Here is a 25256-nt window from a genome sequence, read left to right as displayed (position 1 = left end):
ATTGGTTAGCTGGGCCAGTGTGTGCTGTGATTGGCAGCACTCTGCGCCTGGTCGGGAAATGTCATGCCCCTTACCATAGCCGTCTGCGAGCTTCAGTGTAAATATTGCATCAAAGTCAAATCAAGTTGAGCGCGATTTAAACCTGGATGATTGTAACCACTCTAAGTTCGTCTGCCTTGGGAAAGCTAGCGTGTCTCCGACATAGTAATAACACTCGTTGCCTTCTCTAGTGCAGCTCAACCAGGTCTCGTCCCATTCGTCGATATTTGTGATATTACAAATCCCAGAAAATATGCGTTGTAGTCCAAACGAGTCGTTCTTTGTAGCTTTTGAAAAGTGATTTATGCTAAATAAAATATCCTTTTGAAGTGGACTTTGAGCTTTGTAACTTTGCAGATATTTTTTATGCTCAAACAGCAACATTACAGACTAACTAAAGTTGAAAAAGTGAAAAAGCATAATAGGACCCCTTTAACGAAATGAAAACTTTTTTTCAGCAAGGATGCATTAAATTGATCAAAAGTGACTGTATTTAACATTTATAATGTTAAAAAAAGATTTATATTTCAAATAAATGCTGTTCTTTTGAACTTTCTGTTCATCAAAGAATATCTAGGGGGGGGGAGAATGAATCATGGTTTCCACAGAAATACTGCAGAACTGCTTTCAAAATGCTGTTCTTTTGAACTTTCTGTTCATCAAAGAATATCTAGGGGGGGGGGAGAATGAATCATGGTTTCCACAGAAATACTGCAGAACTGCTTTCAACATTGATAATAATAAAAAATCTTTCTTGAGCACCAAATCAGGATATTAAAATGATGAAGAATCATGTGACACTGAAGACTGGAGTAATGATGCTGAAAATTCAACTTTGCCATCATGGGAATAAATAACATTTTAAAAAATATTAAAATAGAAAACAGTTATTTTAAATTGTTATAATATTTTCACAATATTGCAGTTTTTACTGTATTTTTGATCTAATAATAGCAACCTTGGTGAGCATAAAAGACTTTCAATTAGAATTTTTTTTTTTTCATTGTAGAATAGAAAACTCAAAGGCACCTTAACAAGTGAAGTTTTTTCCCCTGCCATTACATATTTCCAAGGTAATCATGATTTTCTAGGCAAGAAGTGAAGAAAAATCTGGATACATCCATGAGTGCATGAGTCTAATACTGACAAATACTGTACATTTTTAAAGTGTACATAGGCTAAAATTAATTAGAGTCAAATATTAAAAGCAAGTAAACCTTAATATTTAAACGTGCTCCACAAATACTAATTCAGTGAACACGTTCTGTCAAACACAACTTTAACGGAAAGAGTTAACATGAGAGAGAAGGACTTTATGCAACAGGAAATCAGAGAGAGCCTCCATCACTGCCAAGAGGAGCTGAGAGAAAAGGAGCAGCTGCAGGGGCCGCTCAGCCAAATCAATAAAGAGAACTTGAGCACTTCGCCGTCTACAAATTCAGTAGACGCAATGAAAGACTGCAGGTTTTAAAAGCCAACAAATTCAATACAAAGAGGTGGTCTGGGACTTGAAAATGGCTTTTAACTAACAAAGCCAAAGGCATGATATGTGGTAGGGAGCATTAAATAAATCTAGTGGTTATAAAGAAAGATGGATATCCATGATATGGAGAAAAAATAGAACAGACGTCATAGAATGGGTCTCTAATATAACTTAAATCATATTAAGCATCAACATTTGGTCAAAATGGAAATATAATAATTTGTATTAATGCATTTTTTTTAGATTTCAGTGCAAAATATGGTTATAAATGGTCCATGGTCTGAAACCTTTCAGTGGATCTGTTCCTGTCTTTCTCAAATATATCAAATAATACATTTAAGGAAGCACTCAGAAGGAACATATAGCCCTTATCTTTCCCTCAGTAGAGAAGACTTTATAGGTTTATCAGTGAAAAACATGTTTTATCCTTTACAAAGCATCTGGCTCAATGATTTAAAGGTTGTGCTTTCATATAAAATAATCAGCAATAAAATGATTGTTGATATGTACAGTAGAGTTCAAAATATTGGGGTCAATAAGATATTTTTAAAGAATACTTTTATTCAAGAAGGACACATTAAATTGATCAAAAGTGTCAGTAAAGAGTTTTATAATCTTACAAAACATTTCTTTTTCAAATAACTTTCTATTCATCAAACAATAATTTTTTTTCATCAACCAATTCTGGAAAAAAAATGTATCACTGTTTTCACAAAATATTAAGCAACACCAATTTGTTTTCAACATCAATTTATTAATAAGAAACGTTTTTGAGCAGCAAAACAGCATATTAGAATGATTTCTGAAGATCATGTGACACTGAAGTCTGGAGTAATGATGCTGAAAATTCAGCTTTCTATCATAGGATTAATTGCAAGAAAAGAAAAGAAAAGAAAAAAAGAAAAGAAAATGTACTGGTAATTTTTTGCTAGGAGAGTATCCACTAATTTTACAGACATTTATGTGAGCCCTACAACACAACGCAATGAAGTGAAAAATTCAAAATACAGGTAAAACACTTTAAAAAATCAATACAGAAAATTCATTTATTTTTATACAGTACGTTGTGCCCTATTTTTACTGATTTTTTACAGTGTGCATTAAAAAATATATTAAATAGGAAACTTATTATTTTAATTTTATTATAAATTTAAAGCTATTTTTGAATAATATTGCACAATATTACTATTTTTACATTTATCATGTACTGTAACTCGTCGATAACTCAAATTGTGCAGCTTGTTTATAAAGGTCAGACATACATTTTTTTGCCCAAGTGTATGATTAAATAGGAAAAATCTCACAAAATTACACTCAAGGAGAGACCAAAACCACATTTAGACAACAGAATATCATCAAGACTTGCAGATGGCCTCTTTTAACCTTGACCAGTAAGCAACCACCTAGCAACCACATAGCATTTTCCCCTAGAAATCTGCTCTTTAGAGAAACACAGCTGTGAGATGGCTGAAGTGGTGGATGCATGTCTTATAACACGCTATTTTGACTAGACGACTGGCATATTCTCAGGGTCATTAGAAACTCTTATGAGTTTTATAACCAGCACTGCTGGCTGCCAAAGCCTGTCGCCATAGCAACAAGCTCTCTGATGCGGCCTGATGCAGGGGGAGGGGTTTTGTTGCCGCTGTGCGCTTTAAAGTGTCAACACCCACAACACACACTCAAAAACACACACGCTTACACTCTGACAGAAGCTTTTGAGCATTAGTCCATTTTTATTTGAAACTCATAGTAATTCAGCCATTCAGTTTCTGCTTCAAGAGCTTCTAATGGAGTCTTATTAAAATGTGTTGCATAAGTCAATCTATGTAATTGCACATCTTTGTGGGTGTTACTTAAAAGTGAAGCATATGAAAGTGTTATTAAAATGTTTTTCAGTATCTCTGTAGTGCTATCAAAAAAACAGCCTGACGTAACAACACGGGATCATTAAATGACTCTTAACAACAGAATGTATGTGCGGTTTAAAGGGGTCATATGATGCTTTTTTAAAGATCATTATTTTGTGTATTTGGTGTAACAGAATATGTTGACATGCTTTAATGTTCAAAAAACACATTATTTTTCAAATACTGTACATTATTGTAGGTCCTATATGCCTGCCTCTCTCAAACGCTTCGTTTTCTACAAAGTCCCTCCTTCTGACAAGTGCAGTCTGCTCTGATTGGCCAGCTGACCCAGTGCATTGTGATTGGCCGAACACCGCAAGCACTTGTCGGAAATGTAACGCCCCTTACCATAATCGTGAGCTTCATCTTTCAAAATAAATGTAAAGACAGTAAATAATGTCATTAGTTTTACCATCAGTTCAAGCCCGAAAGGGGAACAGAGTCGTGTGACAGACACAGTGATGAAGCTGGTATGTGTTTGTGATGTGACCCCCCCCTCTCTCTTTCTCTCTCTCGCTCTCTCGCTCGCTCGCGCACACACACACACAATGCGCAAAACTCCGCATTTGAACAGTCAATAGCAAATACTTAAACTAATAACAAAACAGTAGCTGATTCAGAAGCGCCAGATTGTCATAGCAAAGTCAGAATTACCTCCTCTCCTAGGTTCACGAAACGGTCGTCCATAAAATGCATTGCTGTTCTGTTGTAAGTAATCTTAAAGATTCCTAAATGCATCTACTTCCGGAAGGCCAAATAAAGTGCTTTTGCTTTCGCCTAGAAACACACAGTGTCTCCCTGACATGGCTGCTTCAACACTAACTGCGGTTACTGAAACCACGCCTTCTTTCTTTGCGTGAACATTTGGGCGGCATTATGCAAATATTTCCACATAGTGAGGCAGATATGTGGGGGCGTGTTAGAACGAGCCGTTTTAGGGGGGCGTGGCAGAGTCTTAACTTTGATAAAGAATATCTCTTTGGTTTTGAGACTTTAGTCTTTGCAACTTCAGGGATCTTATCTATGCACAATCAGCTTGTAACACTCCAAAGAGAAAGGAAAACTTGAAATCGCATCATATGACCCCTTTAAGATTATTTTATCTTAAATATTATGGATTGAATAGTTTATTCATTACAAGTCGGCAAGGGATTGTTTACCTACAAATAATCTTTTAGGAAAGATTTTTCTGTAAAAGAAAGTTTGCTTTTCATTGTGGGGTCCAAAATAGTTTGTTACCATCTTATCCAGAGTCTTTGCAAAGCCATGCACATTGTGACAAAATCACAGAACAGTCTGAGCTGAAATATGCCGCATAGATGAATAAAGTCGGACTGAAATGATCAGGCACTGTTAAAAATAAGCTCCAGCTGCTCGTTTCTAACATTGGGATTGTTTAGAAGGATATGCAGAGTGACAGGTGCTACACACAGTTAGGAATAGCACATGGTTTGGCAGACTTTTCCATATTTTATGGTTTGATGTTTAGGAATAACATCTCTAGTGCTTTCTCCTTTTAACTCACCATGACCGGACCAGCCAAATGTCTGTTAAACAAAACAAAAACAAAAAACAAGGTGCAGAGTTTGTTTCTTCACTGGAATATATTTGGAGAAATTTAGCATTACTTGATCACTAATGGATCCTCTGCAGTGATTGGGTGCCGTCAGAATGAGAGTCCAAACAGCTGATAAAAACATCACAATAATCCACAAGTAATTCACACCACTCCAGTCCATCAATTAACATCTTGTGAAGTGAAAAGCTGCGTGTTTTCAAGAAACAAATTAATCATTAAGGCATTCTAACTTTAAACCGTCGCTTCTAGCCAAAATTTAAAAAAAAAACAGGCCATATTCCATAATATTTCTTTCTTCAGTGAAAAAAGTCCATTGCATATTGGCCTCTTACATCAAAATCCACAAACATATTTGTTTAGAACTGTTTTGGACTGTCTCACTTGTAAATGGTGCTTGATCTGGGCATATTTCTCCCCTGATTCAGGCAAGATGCCTTTTTCATTCAACAGAGGACTTTTATTTTAGCTGGAAGCAATGGTTTGAAGTTAAAAATGTCTTAATGATGGATTTATTTCTTACAAACACGCATCCTTTCACTTCACAAGCTGTTAACTGGTGTGTATTACTTGTGGGTTATTGTTATGTTCTTATCAGCTGTTTGAACTCTCATTTTGACGGCACCCATTCACTGCAGAGAGTCCAATGGTGAGAATCCAATGTGTCTGTCGGACATCAGAAAGTTGTGGAAGTTCAGAATAGTCGGTTTTGCAGACTCATTTAAAAAAGCAGTGTTTCTGGGGAGGAAGCTTTGAGTTGTGAAGGTTCAGTACATTTTCATAGTACATCAAATTAATTTATCTCAAAAGATGAACGAAAATGTGATTGCTCATCATCTGACCCCTTTAAGATAATGACAAACCTGTGAATTCAAAGCACTAGATCTCTATTCCTGTCTGTTGGACAGGAGATTTACAACAGTACAGCCCCTACACTGGTCTCATCTTCATTACTGCAACTCACTGTTGGCCGACGGCCCAGTATAAGCAATAAAATGTCTGCAGCACAGAATGCTGCAGCCCAGCTGATCCTAAACCAGGCCAGATATTCATATGTATTTCCTCTGCTATGAACCCGCTATTGATGCCTGGATCAAGTTCAAAAAGCCCAACAATGCAACTGCTCAGGTGATTTAGCCTAGTGGTTAAAAGCGTACACTTTTTTATTTACTATTAACTGAAATATACTACATTTAGAATTTACATTTGTCACAATGCATTCTGGGATTGCTTTATCCTGAATGCTGCAATATAATTTGATTCAATTAAAATTAGGTTTCTTAAGGCTGCATAATCTTGTCTTATCTTATATATATATATATATACAGGGTGCGATTTGTGAAGAAAACAGGGGGGGCGGAGGTTGATCTAACTCCAGGGTAAGGCTATAGCCTAAGTAACCTAATGTTAGTGTAATTTGTTAACAACGCACATCATAAACCCGTCTTTTTAGGCAAGTACCAGATAATGGGTGTCATGTCATAAAATATTTTTAATATGACCGGATTTGTATTTAAAGCTGCAGTCCGTAACTTTTTTTGGTTAAAAATTATCCTAAATCAATTACTTGTTCAGATGACAATATACGGTGAAAATTCTTATTTGGGTCATATATTCCAAGACGTAGGCTAGAATCTGTGATTACTAAGTATAGGATTCACACTGGTGCGGTGACTGACTGCCACACACACTCCTCAAAACATTAGATTCATCCGCGCTGGAGCCGTGCCAGAGTACAACCCACGCAAGGAAGATAATTCCGCAAGTAACTGCATTTCCAGGTTTTCAAACAGAGATGGCGACAAAGAGGCAAAACTTACGGACTGCAGCTTTAAGTGAGTGATGTGAGGTGTGTGCTCTGCATTTCACCCATCCAAGTGCACACACACTTGGATGTGTGTGTGTGTGTGTGTATTTGAGTAGTGAACAAATACACACACACACACACACACACACACACCGTCAACACACACCCGGAGCGCTGGTCCTTCACTCCCCCCACCTACAATCCCTGCCGGTACCGAGACTCGAACCTGCAACCTTTGGGTTACAAGTCCGACTCTCTAACCGTAAGGCCATGACTGCCCCGTTTATGATGAGAGAATTCACGAGACCACAGAATTCAGTCAGCGAGTGCGTGCACTGAAATGAACTCCGGCGTTTCAGCGATGACTCACCTGAACGCTTCTGATTGGCCATTGCATCCATAAGCTCAACAGAAACATGTGTGATTGGTTAAAATTAGTTTAATTGTGCAGGGGCATTTTTGTCCAATTTGATAGTATTTTTGCCCCAAGTCCCCGTTAATTTCCAATCTGTGACCAGAGAAACGCAAAGCCTTGTCCAGCCTTACACACGCTCCAGCTGTTACAGTAAGAATTATAGAATAATTATAAATTATTATTCGATCTCGAGAAACTTTGAATAAATACATTGGATAGCTTAATATTTGATTAGAATGACAGTAATTTCTTAATTTCTGTCAGCCTGCCAGGAATGCAAGATAATGCAAAATAATTTCTATTAATTTCCATTAATTGTGCAATCTGATGAGAATAACTTTAACCACTGCCTCGCCTTTTTATGGGATTGATGACTCGTAGACAGATGATTCCCTGCAGATCCATCAATCAGTATTGTGTGATCATAACTCCCACCTTAACTAACACAGATGAAACATTAAGTTAATAAATATACGATTACAATAGTAAATGGTTTATGTGTTACATGCATTTGGGGTATTTTAAAAAGAATAAAGTAGAAATGCTTAACTGGTGTAGTGTTTCGTTTCTATAAAAAGCTACACATAATACATTTGCGTCCTAATATTATATACAAAATCCACATTAGGTCGCAATAGAAAGTTATTACAAGCATTTGAAGTTTTGAAAGAGTTTTGAGGAGAAACATTGTATTAATCTCATACCGTCATGCTGCTGTCATTGTGAAAAGCCCTCATGGGTTAAAGGCGCCTATATATACAGTATATACTTTCTTACTTTATATCATACTTTTTATTTTTTATATCATAATTTCATTCAACAAGGATGCATTAAATTGATCATAAAGACTTTAACATCATTACAAATTTCAAATAAATGCTGTTATTTTCTATTCATCAAAGAATTCTGAAAAAAATGTATCACATTAAAAATATTAAGCAGCACAACTGTTTTCAACATTGATCATAAAAAGTGATGTTTCTTGAGCAGCAAATCAGCATATTATAATGATTTCTGAAAGACCATGTGACACTGAAGACTGTAGTAATGGCTGATGAAAACAAATTTAACAAATTAATACTGCTGTTGATAGACCACAGCAGCAATTTTCTCAAAAGAAACTGAAACACTTTTTCAAGTCTCACCAGATAAGAGAGTCTGCTAAATGCTTTCAATGTAAATCTAAATGTTTTGGTGTTTTGTGCAGAGCCACCTGCATATTTCAGGAGCTGCTCTTTTAAAAGGTCATCTTTCATCACTGTGAAGAAAAATGTCAGTGCAAATTGAACAGGGCGGATGGTAGTTAATGAATTAGGAAATAAATTAATTTGGCACCAGTTGTGCAGGAGTCACACTGAATTTGTTGAAAAAATGAAAAAAGTAGCAGTCTAGGAGAGAGATACAAAAATAATCATGCCTATAAGAATATTTACATTTTCCAATTCTGCACTCCCAAACGTATGTGAAGGACATTTTTCTGTACGTTTCACAGAAAAGCATTGATCTCAGACTGTCACATAGTCATTTGATGGATACTGTACTTGCTGCAACACATGCAAATTCACTGTTCAAATGTCAAATTTAAAGAGTACCACTGTAATGCATGATCATGTACTGTTAAGTATCAGGTAAATACCATGAGACATGAATATGGTAATCAACCACAACTGGGAAACAAACTACACAGTCTTTTAAAAGCTCTGAGAACAACATTATCAGTGGAAAATACATGTAAGGATATACTTCCTCAATACAATTCATAGGAAAATAAGAATATATAACCTCACAACAATCAGTGATATACAGAGGAGGTTTATGAATCATCATAATGTGCTCACAGGCATTCTGCTACTCGCTTCTGAAGCAACTGTTTACGTCTGGGTCAGTGAGGGTGCGATTTCAATACGAGAGGCAGGCCAGTGATTCAGTGCTAATAACAGGAACCGCACATTGTCACATGTGGGGTGTACTACTCTGCTGAGGCCATGACTGTGAACTAAAAATGTTCTACAATTTTTTCTACAATTTGTTAAAAAATTATGATTTTAAATTATATATTTTTAATATAAATTTTATACTACATGACTATGTATGCACACACTGAATACAATATTATATAAATCTTGTTTTAGTGTTCAGCAGTGTTGTTATTGTTAACTAAAACTATAAAAAAATTGTTTTTGTTAACTGAAATAAAGTTTACAAATAAATATAAGCATTCGGTTATATTAAAGAAAATTAGAAGTGTTGCCTTGCCAACTAACTGAAATAAGTTGAACTTGAAGTACTAAAATTACTAAAACGCAAATAAAAAAAGATAGAAATATAAAAAAGCATTAAAAAAACAAACATAAAACTAAACTGAAAATATTAAAAGTATAAAATTGAAAACATAAAAATAAAAGCAAATTCCAAATTTCAAGTTTTTTAATAAACAGTCAGTATGCTAATACTAATAATGCAACTAGTTAATAGTGAATAGTTTTCCCTATTCTAAAGTGTTACCTAATTTCACTGAACACCAGTTTTATTTTAGTATTATTTATATAATAATTGATAGTTTTAATAATACTTTTAATTAGCTTTTGTTTTTATATATTTTTAATTCATATTAAAGTCCCAGTCTTTTAAATAGCGAGAGAGAGAGAGAGAGAGAGAGAGGGAGAGGTGGGACTGAGCCAGATTCAATTCAACTTTGTGCTCCGCACTTATAATGAAATAATTTTAATCATGAGAGATGCAGTAGGTGAAGTAAGCTGTCAGAGTTATACAGTACGTAGGCTACCTTTTACAGCTATGCACAATTTATGATTCATTTGACAAGCTCTTTTTCCTTAGAAAGCGACCTTATAACATCTAGCAGGCAATAATACATCCACATGAAGCTCTGCACAGAGCTCCTCAAATCAATCAATCCATCACAAAAAAGTTACAGACTGTGTAAGCACACATTGAGTCATAAACCGAGTTAAGCTGTGCACATTTAAAGACTGGCTGAATATTTCTCTTTTTTATTTTAAAAAAAAATCCCTGGAATGACATGCTTGGGGAAAAAAAATACCAACTGGGAGCTTAATTGCTCAGCTTTGATTCAAGGGCTAAGATGGAGTTCTGCCTGTGTCTGTTTTTGGCTTGGCTAAAGCTAACTTTTAAGAGCTGTAATAGTAGTGAAAGATCCTCTTTACTGTCTATGTCAATATGGGGTGAACAGCATTTCTTTCATGGCAAAACTTTGGAAAACTTGGCAGGTATCAAAGGAGTTTCAAAGACTTCACAGTATTCTAAACCACAGAACATTAAAGTGACATCTAACTAAAATTAGTTAGATGTCACTTTAATGTTCTGTGGTTTAGACTCCTTTGATGGCAAAACTTTGGAAAACTTGGCAGGTATCAAAGGAGTTTCAAAGACTTCACAGTATTCTAAACCACAGAACATTAAAGTGACATCTAACTAATTTTAGTTAGATGTCACATGTATGTTCTGTGGTTTAGAATACTGTGAAGTCTTTGAAACTCCTTTGATACCTGCCAAGTTTTCCAAAGTTTTGCCATGAAAGAAATGCTGTTCACCCCATATTGACATAGACAGTTGTTTGTTATATATATATATATTTATATATAATATGTTTAAGTTTAAAATTTATTTATTTGAGTTTTAAAGCTAAATATAAATATAAAAAAATTACAAAAGCACATCAAATTTCCAAAACTTTCAAAATTCAAAATATTAATTAATAGTATATAACATTATGGGGTGAACAGTATACTGAGATTTTCCTCTTTTCTCTAAAGCACAACTTTTGGAAAGCTTGACAGGAATCAAATGAGTTTCACAGATTTCACAGTATTCTAAAACATACGTAAAGTGACATCAAGCATTAAACAAGCAGCTGAAAAAAAATCCATCTTAAACTAGGTTTGATCATTTTAGTTGGTTTATGCATTATTCGTTTAGCTGGTTTAACATCTTAGACCAGCAATCTTTTTTTTTTTTTTTGCAGACCAGGTTGACTAACAGGCTGTAAAAAGTGCCCAAAATTTAGAACCATCAAATCAGACCAGTTTAACCAATCTGGGAGACCAGTTAAGACCACCAGACTATCTTAGGCTGGTTTAAAGTGTTTTTTTGTTTGTTTGTTTGTTTTTTTCCTCAGCAGGCCTGAAACATTTTAGACCGGCAATTTTTTTGCATCTAGACCGGGTTGACCAACGTAGCCTTGACACATTTAATCATTTCAACTGATTAGACTTTTTTTTCTTCTTCAGCATGGGTGTTTGAAATTATAAAAAAAAAATAATATATTACGATTAGAGATACAACATTTGACCGGCCATCAGTCAGACTCAGAACCAGCTAGTTTTTGCTCCAAACATTGCTTTATTATGGCTGATCCCCGATTAATCTGGATCGTGACTAAAATGCATAGTTGCCTTTCATTTCAAATTGCTACAGATATTTGTTGTTTAAGGCCAGTTCAGCCTCTAATAGATGAACACCTTATTTATGAACTCTTTCATTCTTTCTTGTTTCTTGCTTTAACAAAGAAAAATTGGCACTCAGTATCGGAATTGGCCCATTTGCTTGTAAAAATTCAGCAACCGGAAACGGCCATGAAAAATCATGAACCAATTATCATAATGGCTCACTAAACTCACTAATATTAAGACACTCAAAGGAAGTTTTCAACCCTTATATATGCAACAGCAGGAACCACAATAGAAATATTTTCCCAGACATAAGTGGGTGCTGTTTAACAGAATGTGTTATTTTCACGTCAACACGCTCATGTTAATTACTGAGAAGTTGCATAGAAAGGCACGCAAGTGCAATAATAGTTTAAAATGGCTCCATTAATGCCTTGTTCAGTGAAAATGCTGTCCAATTGCTCTTTGCTGTAGAAAAAGCCTTTTTTTAAAAGACTGAAACAGCAATATGCACTGGTTCTGTATATACTATCATGAAATAACCGACTGATCTCATCAGCGTTTGCACGCTCTGTGGCACCAAAAAAAGGGGAAACAAAAATGGTACTTTAAATGTAACATATTGCAGGTCTCTGAACTAGAAGACTGAGAGGATTGCATTGCACGAGACGCTCTGCCCTGCAAATGTCTTTTCAAAAACGATCCCCTTTGATTGTCTGGCATTGATGACACTGGTTTTCAGTGATTGCACAATGAGTAGATGAAATAGATTCATGAGATGGGACATCATGCTTTCAGGCATAATCCTGGCAGGAGATGCTTTAAAAGAGAGGAAATATAAGCTCAGGTGGATGGGGAACAAAAACACTTGGGACATGAAAGATCCACTGCTACTGCAGCCAGACCAAATAAAGCATCGCCTGTGTTTCAATTCCTCCGGGTGGTCTCTGCACCCAGCAAGTGAAACTACCTCTCTGCTGTCTCCGTCAATAGCTCTCCTATTACATTCACAAATCCATTTGGAGTCTCATCAGATGTCAACAGTAGCAAAAGCATTGTCTATAAAAGTCACCTGTTCACTTTCCCAAAGGCCTACAAAGGAATCAACACTTATGTTCTGCTTTTTTGGTAGTAGCGGTGGGCGCCACTGGGCGGTAAGACCAAGGCTGCTGCAGCTATTATAACTGGGTGTAAATAGGCTCACAAAGGTCATTATAATTTAAGAGCTTATTTTGCTTAGCCATAGTGCAAAGGAAATCACTGGAGCCATATATATATATATATATATATATATATATATTAGTATAGTTTTTTGGCAAATTGTTTTCTCTTGTTTTAAGCATCAATTAAAATCCTGTGTGTTTATGCTTAACAGTTTGCCAATGAGGTAAGAACTCAAATAATTAAAATACTTTCTAAAAATAGGTTGTATCATTTAACACAATTTCGATTCTCTCAAATTAATTTTGTTCTAAGTATGTTTAGATATTTTTACAGGAATACAGGACAAATGTACTGATTAAGAAAGATATTTTTGCAGTGTAAGCAGCTTTAGAGAAAATAATTTATGACTATCGGGCGAATGTCACCTAGTTAATATTCATGAGCCATGCTAACAAGGAACAAGGACTGGTACACGTTATAGATTGTTTCCACACTTTGGACTACAAGCTTTCATTTTATATCATTGTATATCATTATATCTATTTTTTTCATTAAGAGCACATTCAATTGAACAAAAGACTGGAGTAATGTTGCTGAAAATTCAGCTTTGCCATCAGAGGAATAAAGTAGATTTTAAAATATATTCAAATAGAAAACAGCTATTATAAATTGTAATAATATTTCACAATATTGCTGTTTTTACTGTATTTTTGATCAAATAAATGCAGCCTTTTGACTTCTTTCAAAAAAAATACAAATCTTATGGACCCCAAACTTTTAAACGGTATTGTATCTACTTTAACTCATTTCTACCATAGCTCGCTCTATACTGCGATACAGCCCAACCCTATTTTATACCTTCAAATGCACCAATAAGGGACAGACAGAGGGTCCCGTGAATTACAGAGGTGTGAGGGGCACTAATGAATGCTGAGCTGTCACTGTGCCCAGACCTGGCAGAATGCCGGCATCTCACAGCAGCTCAAAGCTGTCATCCACGGAGCCGCCGTGCCCTGGCACCTGGGCCCGCCACCTTCAGCTGCTCTGATGAGCTGAGACACAGGGGCAGATGGCAATGTTGAACTGGCACAGGGTAACGGTGTTTGGAGCAAAGCTGCATGCCCCTGCAAAACTCAATCAGTGGGCTGCCTTGATCTGGTGGATTGGCTAGAGATTTGGCTTTCCTCACGTAATTGGACGCACTATATCAAAGAGATCAACCAGACCAGAAGTGTGGAAAGAGATACTTAACACTATACTCTTATGCTCATCAATGATGCTTATTTGATCAAAAATACAATAAAAACAGTAATATTGTGAAATATTATTACAATTAAAAATAACAGTTTTCTATTTGAATATATTTTAAAATGTAATTTATTCCTATGATGGCAAAGCTGAATTTTCAGCATCATTACTCCAGTCTTCAGTTTCACATGATCCTTCAGAAATCATTCTAATATGCTGATTTGCTGCTTAAAGGGTTAGTTCACCCAAAAGTGAAAATTCTGTCATTAATTACTCACCTTCATGTCATTCTAAACCTGTAAGACCTCCGTTCATCTTTCTACGTTGTTTACGCTTTGATTTGAACGAAAACAACGTATCCGCGTGGCGCAGCTGACACAGAACAGCATACAAAATGGCACCAGGGTGACGTGGAGGAGACGAATTGTTGAATAAAGTCGTTATTTTTGTTTTCTTTGCGTACAAAAAGTATTCTCATAGCTTCGTAAAATTACGGTTGAAAATATCTTAATTTGTGTTCCGAAGATGAACTGAGGTCTTACGGGTTTAGAACGACGTGAGGGTGAGTAATTAATTACATAATTTTCATTTTTGGGTGAATTAACCCTTTAAGTAACATTTATTATTATCAATGTTGAACACAGTTGTGCTGCTTAATATTTTTGTGGTAATCATGATACTCTTTCTTTCAGGGTTCTGTAGAAAGTATTCTTCCTATTCAAAGAAAGAATAGAAAGCAAAAAACAAAAAAACAAAACTGAATTTAGCAATGCAAATTCACGTAGATATAATGTATGAGGACTGTAGAGAGCATGTCAATAATAAAAAAACAAAGCCAAAGCCTGGACATTTTTTAGGCAGTTTAGAAATCCTGGCCACTACATGTCTGGAAAAAAGAGGATGTATGGTCACCCTAGGAAAAATCACTGTAAAGTATGGCTTCTCGTGAATTACTGTCTGGCCCAAAGAAAAAAAAAATCTAGAAGTCAGCTGTGGACTATAAAGGATGGATTGAATAGTGGTGGGATATGAAATGAAATCACACTGCCCACATAGTTTCCTGTTTTAGTTATTGGCATCATCTCTGCCAAGCTGACCGATATGGCAAGCAACAAAAAAAAAAACCTGTGAGACTTGACAATGCCAGTGTCCTACTGTCTGGAGGCCTAACCTGACAGGAGAGCTCTGGCCTGTTAGGCCTCTGTGGGTTTAAATTAGATCAGTCAGATGAACAGATACATGCACAGCGTGAGCATACTATTGTGCATGAAACCTGTGCTTGTACAGTACTGCATGCTACAAATAAATGTCCGATACTTTCAGATTTAACTCAATCATACTATATGTGGAAATTCGGTCATTTTTATTAATTGATTACAATTAGTTGTATAATTAAAGGGCGGGGGAGGGAATCTAAATCTTAAAGTGTAACCAGAAAGCATGCATGTCATAATGGTTCATGCATATTGCTTCAGCTTCACATTTATATTTAAATATCAGTTTTAGACTTAACTTTATCACTTATTTTTCAAATTTCAGCTTACATGTTCAAGAAAGTGAAATGATTCCAAAAGAATGAAGATGAATGCAGCTGCAGCCTGTAATTCGATAAAAGCGTGATTGTTTCTTATACACAGAGAAACTCACAGTTACCGCAGGAAAAAAACTCAAATGGAAATAAAAATGTAATTATATGTGCAAATTTGCAGCACTGAACCAGTCATGTAAACAACTTAGCTCACTGCCTGAAACATCTCAGAAACAACTTGAATAAATGTCACCGTGAGTACAGTTTTTGTTCACATTTTTCTGCAATTATGTTAAACAGGCCGCCCAACTGAGACTGAACAATGTTGAGTACACCAACTTTTTTTTTTTCATCGTCTGGGATGAAACACATCCTCTTCTGTGCTGTAGAATCAACTATCAGCTGTTGTTGAGAAAGCAGGCTACAACAAGATGACCCCATCGGTGAGTGGACAGGGTGTGAATGGATGACATCTTTCCACAATCCCCCGGAGTTTGAGCCGACAGTGATGAGCTTGAGCTCGCGGCTGTGATAAAACGTTTCAGACTGGAATGAGTGACAGCGGCTTGGAGAGGCTGTCTTTACCTGTGTACACATAGTGTCAGGCCGAGAGCCCAAAACTGTCTGTCAAAATCCAACCTGCTGACTGAGAGAAGCACGTGAGCTGGGGTGGATCAATATGCCCTAATCTTATTTAAAAGACAGAAATCTTGTGGGGTGAGGGGTCAATTATATTAGGTTTAGCCCGCAGAGACAACAATACATTTGACTTGTGTATCATATATCTGCTATCTTGCAATTATAGTGACTCACTATAGATCATCTTTGGCTTCCATTGACAGATGCTTTCAGAAAATTTTCATTTTTGAGAGAACAATTCCTAAAACCCAGATGATGCATGAGCAAAAGCAAATATCCATTAGAATAAATGAAAAGAAAATGTGTGCTGCTGCTGATTGACAACCAAATTTAAGTGCAAATCATGGCAGAATACACCTTTTAGCTGGTGTCCCAACTGACACAGGCCAAACAGCTCTGCAGGGCAAGCAAGGAAGGCCATCAGTAATAAAATACAGTATCAATCTATTCTCAGACTAATGATTCAATATTTGAAAGCTATTCTACAAAGACACAGTAGAACATTTACTTTCTTTTCATGAAGAAGCGCCATGTAAGATGCACAAGAGATCCCAAGACATGCTGCCGTTTATCAGTAAATGATGAATTACTTCTTAACAGATAATTTATTCATGGGATGAAACCCAGATGGGACGTTTGACAAAAAATGAAGTCAGACAACTCTTGACACATTTTCTTTCTTTCATTAAAAAGCCACAGTATTAAATACAAGATAAAAGAAAAACGTATGACATTAAAGTGCCCATATTATGCCATTTTTAAGGTTCCTAGTATTGTTTTGGGAGGCTCCTACACCAGTTTTACATTCATGCAAGGTCAAAAAACACTTTTGTTTTCTAATAATATACATTTAATTTCACTGCATTTCTTAATGATTCGTAAAACAATTCGTACGAAGCAGTTAGAAGCATCAGTCTCTCTAAACCCCTCCTTTCGTGAGCCTACTCTGCTCTGATTGGCCCAATCCTTTGTTATTGGTCTACCACATACAGCGTGTGTCAGAAATGATACACCCATTGTCATAACTGAATGACAGCTCCAGAGAGAATGTATAGAGAGAAAACATGGTACTGATTTTACCTTATAAATTCGAGCCCGAGTACGATGATGAAACATCTAGTTGATCAACCAGACACTGATGCGCGCAACTTTATTTTTTCGCAACGACTTTGGCTTCACAGCTTTGCAGAGTTGCAGTCTACATTCACAGACAGCTGCATTATACACTGCATGCAAGGCAATATTCGAAATGGCATAATAGGGACACTTTAATGATTTCAATCTTTTGATAGCCCAGTTGTTTGATTTTTTACATTTGCAAAGATGCAAAGGGCCTTAACAATGTAAACGGAATCTTTAAAAATGTATTTCTGAAAAAATGTAAAATTGATTTTTAAAAATGTATGATATTGTATAACGCCTTTAATGTTTTGAAACCACAAAGAAAGACGGAGTGCTTCCCAAGCCTATCCAATTGCAGTGTAACAAACAAAAGAGTGTAACATTCAACCTTTAGCAAAAGCAGCAATTAATTCAAGCAGAGTATCACGTTAGTGGACAGACCCCTCTGAATTCCTGCTCTGTACCCAACCACAGCTATTAGCTTATCACCCGCAAAGGCTAAATGCTGTGTGTTCTGCATATCTTACGGGGATGTTTGGAAAGCTTTCACAGCCTCTAAAATCTTCCTACTTAGCTACATCCAAATCTGTGGGTAGCTTACAGTCTGTTCACTGGCCATCTGATGCACATTTTGCACAAAAATGGCAAGAGCTGCAAAATCGCCAGTTCCAATCTGATCGGCATGCGATATGTGACTTCTGAGAGACAGGTGGTGCACCAGTCACTTGAAACAAACAATGTTCACGGACATTACGGCTTTCAGTCTTTAACTAACGATTGAGCTCTAAGTGTCCATAAATTTTAAAGAAAACTTCCATTATAGCACTTTACATCATTTATGGCTGTTGTGTTTGAGAAAATATAAGCTCACATTTGAAAAATACACTGTAACATGCATGGACACTAACTGTAAAAAAACGCAGTAAGAATAGACCATTTTACCGCCACTGTTGTCTCGATGAACAATAAATGCTGCATCTGCCAAATGGAGTCTGACTAAATCATTTTGGGCCAAAAGAAAAGCCGGTATGTCATACTCTGGTGAGTCCACATAAGTGTTGTGATGGAGTAAAGTGATCTGCCAGAAGAAACGACATATCAGTAAGACCACAAAAAGAAATCAGGCTTCACTGGGCAAAAGCTCTTAAGATCAGTGCAGGATCTCAGGGGTTTTATACTAAAAATACAACTTGAAAGTACTGATTTTGAGGTCATTTTATTTATAGTCACACATATAAATATATAAAGCTTAAAAAAAAAGATTATAATATGATACAGTTGTTCTAATTACCATTCATTTTATTCAGCCTATTAGTAGTATTTTCATAAATAGCTATTACATTATGAATAAAATTATAAAAATGACACAACATCCTTCTCAGGCAGATCCTGTAATTTGTTTTTATGTCCACTAATGTATAATGTGCCTTTTTTTGGATTGTACAAATCATCAGGATCAAAATCTGGTAATGGGATTGAGCTTGGGGTGTTTTTGGTTTTCTTTGCTGTCCTTGCAACCCAAACCACTTCTTTGTTTGACTTTTCCATTCCATAACGCATGTTATATTTAGAATATGTAGGCTAATCATCTTTCTAAGGCGGCTAATGCATCTAACTGTCCTATTAAATGCATCTACAGTAACTGTTCTTTTTCTAACTTGATTTCCTTGGTGTTTGTGTTGTTGGCTCCAGAGTGCTTTACACGACAGCACGTGCAATGCATGATAATTAGTTCAGCGACAGCTATATACAGCCAGTGTATTAAATCCAAACTTAAAAATGATTCAAATGCATGTTTACAGCTAAAGTGAAAGAAACTTGTAACTGAGAATAAATCATTTCAGATTCACTGAATATATGCAATACAGCTTTCTAAATTCAGTTTGAATTTCCACATGAATGAAGCATCAACAAGCACTTATTTAAATAATATTTCATGCATTAAAAACAAGCTAAAATAACAATATTCACAAAAACTGTTCCCTGTACTGCATAGCCATGCCATTGTATCACAAATCTGGATGTACAGTATACTTCACATAACCCATAATTGTAAAAAAGGACAGTATGTACTAGGCCATAAGTAAAGTATGATGAAATATCAAAAACATGACCAACAAAAAGCATTTAGACTATTATAATATTACAAAATGTCTGGCTGTATTTCACAAATAACATCACTCAGCCCTGTAAAGTGACAGTAAAGTCATTTTGTCATGTTAAAATGAACACACAACATTTGATGTCAGAGGAGGGGGTTTGGTGAAGAAAGTGACATTTTGGGAAAGGAGAATCACGTAGAGGAGAAAGACTTAATGAGGGAGAGACTTTCCGCCCTCCCAAGAGGATATGACCTTTCCTCCTTCCCTTCAATGGGTCCTTCAAATTTATTAGGCTCCTGTTGATATGTGGGCTGTGGAGACACAACGTCTGGCCACCCAGTCTGCGCTCCGTCATTTAAAACACAGGACGTTTAGGACGCATAAAAACCAAAAGGTTCATTCAAGTCCATGTGTGGAATTAACAAGCGGTTTTCTTTGGGAGCTGGGGAATTTATTGTGATCGAAATTTGGTTGAGATTAAAGAGTGTGCTATCAGTCAAACATAAAATGCATGCCAGAAATTTTAAATAATCTACTTATACTGTATATACTTGTTATTGCAGATTTTTCTTGGGTGATTCTCAAAAAAACATGTGCAGGTCATATTTTACCCCGAAATCAAAAGAGAAAAATTTAAATTGAAAATAGTCTCAATAAAAAGAAGAAACTAAATATAGAAGAAAGAAACTAAAATAGGCGTAATGTTCTTTATGCAGAATATATTGTTTTATTTATCTCACTATGTAGTTTTTATTAAACACTTTTAAAAATAAAGGTTCTTTGTTGGCATTTATGATCCCATGAAGAACTTTTAACACCCATGGAACCTTTCCATTGCACAACAGTGGAAAAAATGTTCATTAGACTTATTATAGACTATTATTATTACATCTATAGACTTATTATTATTATATTCTTCAGAGAGAGAGATTCATTTATCCACTGTGTGTTTTGTTATTAAGAAAAATCAAGCCTATCGGAGTCAAGGAAGTCTAACATCTCAGTAGTTGTATTGTACTTAACTTATTCCACATGGCCTTAATCAATATGTTTTGTCTTTTGAAATTGCTGCCCATTACTCAATGTGATTTATTTCCATCGGCCATTACAGCTTCAAAAGTGGCCACTTTAATCCTCTGAGAGCCACAATTGAATAAGACATAAGCAGTCATCATCTTTTCTATTTAAGTTCCTGACCGTATTTCTTAATGAGCCCACAATTAGCATGTCCATCTGCTCTGTCCGTGCCTCAAGTGAACACAGGATCTTTTACTTTCTAGCCCATTCATGAAGTGCTTAGCCTGTTCACTTGCCTTTAACTGAGACCATTATCACATAGAAAATCATGCATAGCTTGCATGCATAGGTTGTGAGACTATGACAGACATCAAAGGTCACAGACATTTTGCTTACTGGCATGAAAGGTAAAGAATGTTGTAATGAGAGTATCATGATGATTTCTCCTAGCTATGGTAAAAAGAACGTCTATCCATTAGTTGTGCAAGGATTCAAAGAAAGGTTAGCCAACATGAAAAGTAAAAGCTATGGATTCCAAAAGAGATATACCTCTAACTGGAACCTGCATTTCAGAAGTAAAAAATGATCCTCAGAAAATTGTTTAAAGTTGGCATTAAAATAAAAAATTCACTCTATCTGTTTTCTACATGCATGTTATTGATCTTATTGTGAACGATTCATTCATGCGCGTTTATTTTTTTGACCTCATCATTTTTTATTAAATTGTCATAACTCGATCTTACAGTGAAATGACAGACTTGTCTCTGGTGACGTATTTTGGACTTCTCCGATCGATCATTTAGTATACATAAACCCCGCTCTTTTCTTACAACAGACATTCAACCAATCTGCCATCCAATCAACAACCGATTGATAGAACCAAGTCCCTGTCCATCATGTTTTCCTTTTCAATAGTCCATTTCATTGGATGTATGTCACAATACAAAAATAAAAAGATCTGTTGCTACTTTCATTTCATTGTAATATTAACATGATTTACAATAGGTCACATGGTCCTGTATCAAAATCATCTGTTGTTTCTACACTGAAAAAAAATAAATGTTGAAGAAACAATTTTCACTCATAAATTGCTAATAAATTTTACTATTAATTACAAAGAAACAGCAAGTAACAAATTGAATTAAACATGAACATTTTTAAGTAGATAGACTGAAATAGTTTTCTTCTTATAAAACATACTCCAATAATCTTTGTTTTATTTACAACTTCAAAAAAATATTTTTGTCTAACCAATAATTGGCCTCTAATTTTTATGGCTAGCTATTCTGGATTGGTTGATAGGTATGCCATTTCCGGGATGTTGATTCAGGAAAACACTGAGTAAAATCAAATCAAGTTGATTTCTGATTGATCTAACTTAATGATCAAAAAAACATTATGAGACTAAAATTTGGGAATTTTAAAAGTCATCCCAATGACTCGAATCTTTTGAATTGTTCACTGATTCATTCAGTGACACTTTATGTCCGTTGCATCATTACACCAGCTACTATTTTCTAATATTACAATCTGAGCTACGATATATGCACTAAATGTAGCTCGCCCAACATTGTTTACAAGTGCATGGAAGCAAACAAGAATGACTCATTCACTTAAAAGACTCATTCAGAGAACGACTAAAACACACTTGAAAGACATTTTACTCACATGTAGCGGAGGTGAGGGTTCTGCGCAAATGCTCGTGCCTGGATTGTCCGTAAATTGCAGTTTATTATTGTCCTGGGAAAAAAAAGAGAGACAGACAACCATATGAAAAATGCACAGTTCCTCTCAAAAACCGGTGAATTACAGGTGTCATTGGCTGGCCACAAATGACGAGCATCAATCCAGCAATGATGAGTGCAAATTAATTTCCCAAGGTGAGACCACCAACATTTATTTCAGCCTCCACACAGCACAGTACATCCAGTAATTTTGACTGAGGGCCCTGTTGTTGGTCATTTGCACCTGGCATTGCAAGTCGATCATTCAAACCTGAGGAAGCCAACAGTTCATTAGAGCCTTGCGTCTTGATATACACCATTTATGATGATAAACTGCAGAAGCAATCTCAGTTCACCATCTTTCCCATCTCTTCAGAGAGTGTCATTAGAATAATGGTATCATCAGGGTCCCCAATTTCACAGCACTGAGCCGCAGCAGCAACTGGAATGAATTGTGCATCCTAAAGACTCTGTGCACAGTCTCGGTGGCATTAATTGGTAATGACTGCATCCTTTTCATTACAGGAATTTAATGCAAAAAGTGATTACACTCACAACACCCTTATCCGGTGAACAGTAATCAGTACATAATTAGTTTTATTATGATGATGGCTCTATAGCTATAACTATTTCTAGGAATACAATTATCCATCTCTGTTATGTGGAAGATATAAGGAGGATGTTGGCCGTGTTTATACCATTTCTCCTCTTAACCATTCAGCTCTTAAAAGCCTGAAAACAAATGCAAGGGGCCCTATTACGAAACCCTCCTGATGGTCCTTCACGTGACACGCATGAACTTGTGGGGGTGGGATTAGTGTAGGCAGATATTTCATTCCGGCACTGCTGCAATGGTGCTTCTGTATGTGCTAGTGAACTCCCTATGAGCAGGTCGGTGGTCCCTACCAGTGTTTGAACTAGAAAAGTTTGGCAAAGTTTGGCTGAATTTTTAAAAATGTTTAAAAAACCTAGCACTTCAAATGTTGTTATTTACTTTGAATACCTCAAGATCTATACAAGGTTAAAAGGATAGTTTAGCCGAAAATAAAATTCTGTCATCATTTACTTACACTCATGTCCTTCCAAAACAGCATGGTGTCTTTCTTCCATGGAACACAAAAGAGATATTTTTGGTACAAACAACATATACAAACAATCAAATAAATTAAATTTTGTGTTCTGTAGAAGGAGGTTATACACGTTTGGAACAAGTAAATGGTGACAGAATTTTTATCTTTGTGTGAACTATCTCTTTAAGACTTGCATTAGATGGATGGACGCATAGATAGATACAGTATGTTAATGTATGGATAGGTGGATGTATGGATAGACAGACAGATGGACAGATATATGGCAGATAGATAGAAAGACGGTTGGATAGATAGATGGACAAATGATTGGATGGATGGATGGATGGATAGACAGATAGACTGATAGATTAATGGATAAACAGTTGGATGGATGGATGGACGGACGGACGGACGAATAGGCAGATGGATAGATAGATGGACAGTTAGACGGATTGATGGGCGGATAGACAGTTGGTTGGATGGATGGATAAATAAATAGATAGATGGACATACTAACAGAGATGGATGGATGGAAAAATAGATGGATAGACAGTTGGACGGATGGAAGGGCAGATGAACAGATGGTTGTATAGGTGGATGGATGGATCAATGGACGGTTAAATAGACTGATGGATGGATGGATGGATGAATAGGCAGATGGATAGATAGACAGTTAGATGGATGGATGGGCGGATAGACAGATGGTTGGATGGATGGATGAATAAATATATAGATGGACATACTAACAGAGATGGATGGATGGAAAGATAGATGGATAGATTTTCTCAAATTTTCCTTTCAGACGTCTCAGCCGCACAAGAGCCAGCTGCCTATTTTCTGGTAGTTGTGGGCATGTCTTAAAGGGGAGGGCATCTCCAGGTGTCCCTCTGAATTCTGGTGAATTTTTTCATTCAGTAATTGCATGAACTGTATATCGTCTTGCGATATGCTCTTTTCCTTTGGGTTTGTATCTCTGAAGTCTAATTCAAGGGCTCTGATGACAGCAGCAGGAGTCAGTATTGGAAGTTCCTTAACGAATATACGATGACACAGACCTGTGACTTCTGTCGACTTTGCAACCTGTGGTGAACTACCAACAATACTCCAACCCAGGTCCGTCCTGATGGCATACGGCTCATTATCACCTCCTGTGATTACTTGTCGTGGTACTAAAGCTCTTGAGCAGTCGTAACCTATCAGAAGTCCAACCTTACAATCTAACAGCTCTGGTATCTCCTGTGCTATTTTATTCAGATGTATTCACCTTCTGGCGGTTTCAGAGGTAGGAATGTGGGAACGTTCAAGTGGTATGAAATCTCTGGTATAGGCAGGTGGCAAATTAATTAGGCCATGAGAGGCAACCCCCCTAACTCTGAGCCCACTAACTCTTTCACTTTGAATGACAGAATCCTTTCCCATCATTGTAGTAAGCTTTAACTTGACAGGCTCTGAAACTACCCCCATCCTCTCACATACCTCTTGGTCTACAAAGGTGTTGCTACTCTGGGTATCCTGTAGGGCATAAACTAAGGTCTCTCTCTCAGGATTGGTGATTGAAGAAATCCATACAGGCACTATCATTGATGTACTCCCACCATCGCCACTGTCTACGCAACAGGAAAGGGAAGATGTGTTTTCTTCTGCTTGCATAGCATGAGAAAATGTGACTGCTGCAGAAGAAGGGCGGTCTTCATGTAGTGGTGTTGGATGATGTTTCTTGCATATGCTACAAGTGGCTTTACTCTTGCAATCCTTTGAAATGTGTCCTTTCCTAAGACAGCCAAAGCACAGGTTATTGTCAAATATGAACTTTCTCTTGTCCTCCACAGACTTACTGGCAAATGTTTGACATTTGTGGATGGAGTGGCTTTCCCCACAACACCAGCAAGTGACTGGGTTTGAACATGAAGGCGCTGCGCTTACTTTATTGGGTCTGTTTGAATCAACCAAGCTGCTTCCCCCAACACTGTATGTTTTCGGCACTG

The 25256-nt window shown here is 36.4% G+C and overlaps 1 protein-coding gene across 1 annotated transcript in view; it reads right to left on the bottom strand.

Moving 5' to 3' along the window:
- The window catches only part of ntrk3b (neurotrophic tyrosine kinase, receptor, type 3b), a 126138-nt gene that overhangs the window by 70823 nt on the left and 30059 nt on the right, over nucleotides 1–25256 (bottom strand). Inside the window, exon 3 of the mRNA XM_016545819.1 lies at nucleotides 22146–22217. Within this exon, the coding sequence (XP_016401305.1) occupies nucleotides 22146–22217 (72 nt within the window). The remainder of the gene's footprint in view (nucleotides 1–22145; nucleotides 22218–25256) is intronic.

This window comes from Sinocyclocheilus rhinocerous, unplaced genomic scaffold, assembly GCF_001515625.1.
Source record: "Sinocyclocheilus rhinocerous isolate Xijiao unplaced genomic scaffold, SAMN03320098_v1.1 scaffold760, whole genome shotgun sequence".
Taxonomy (NCBI): domain Eukaryota; kingdom Metazoa; phylum Chordata; class Actinopteri; order Cypriniformes; family Cyprinidae; genus Sinocyclocheilus; species Sinocyclocheilus rhinocerous.
This window is presented reverse-complemented; position numbering and strand designations above follow the sequence as displayed.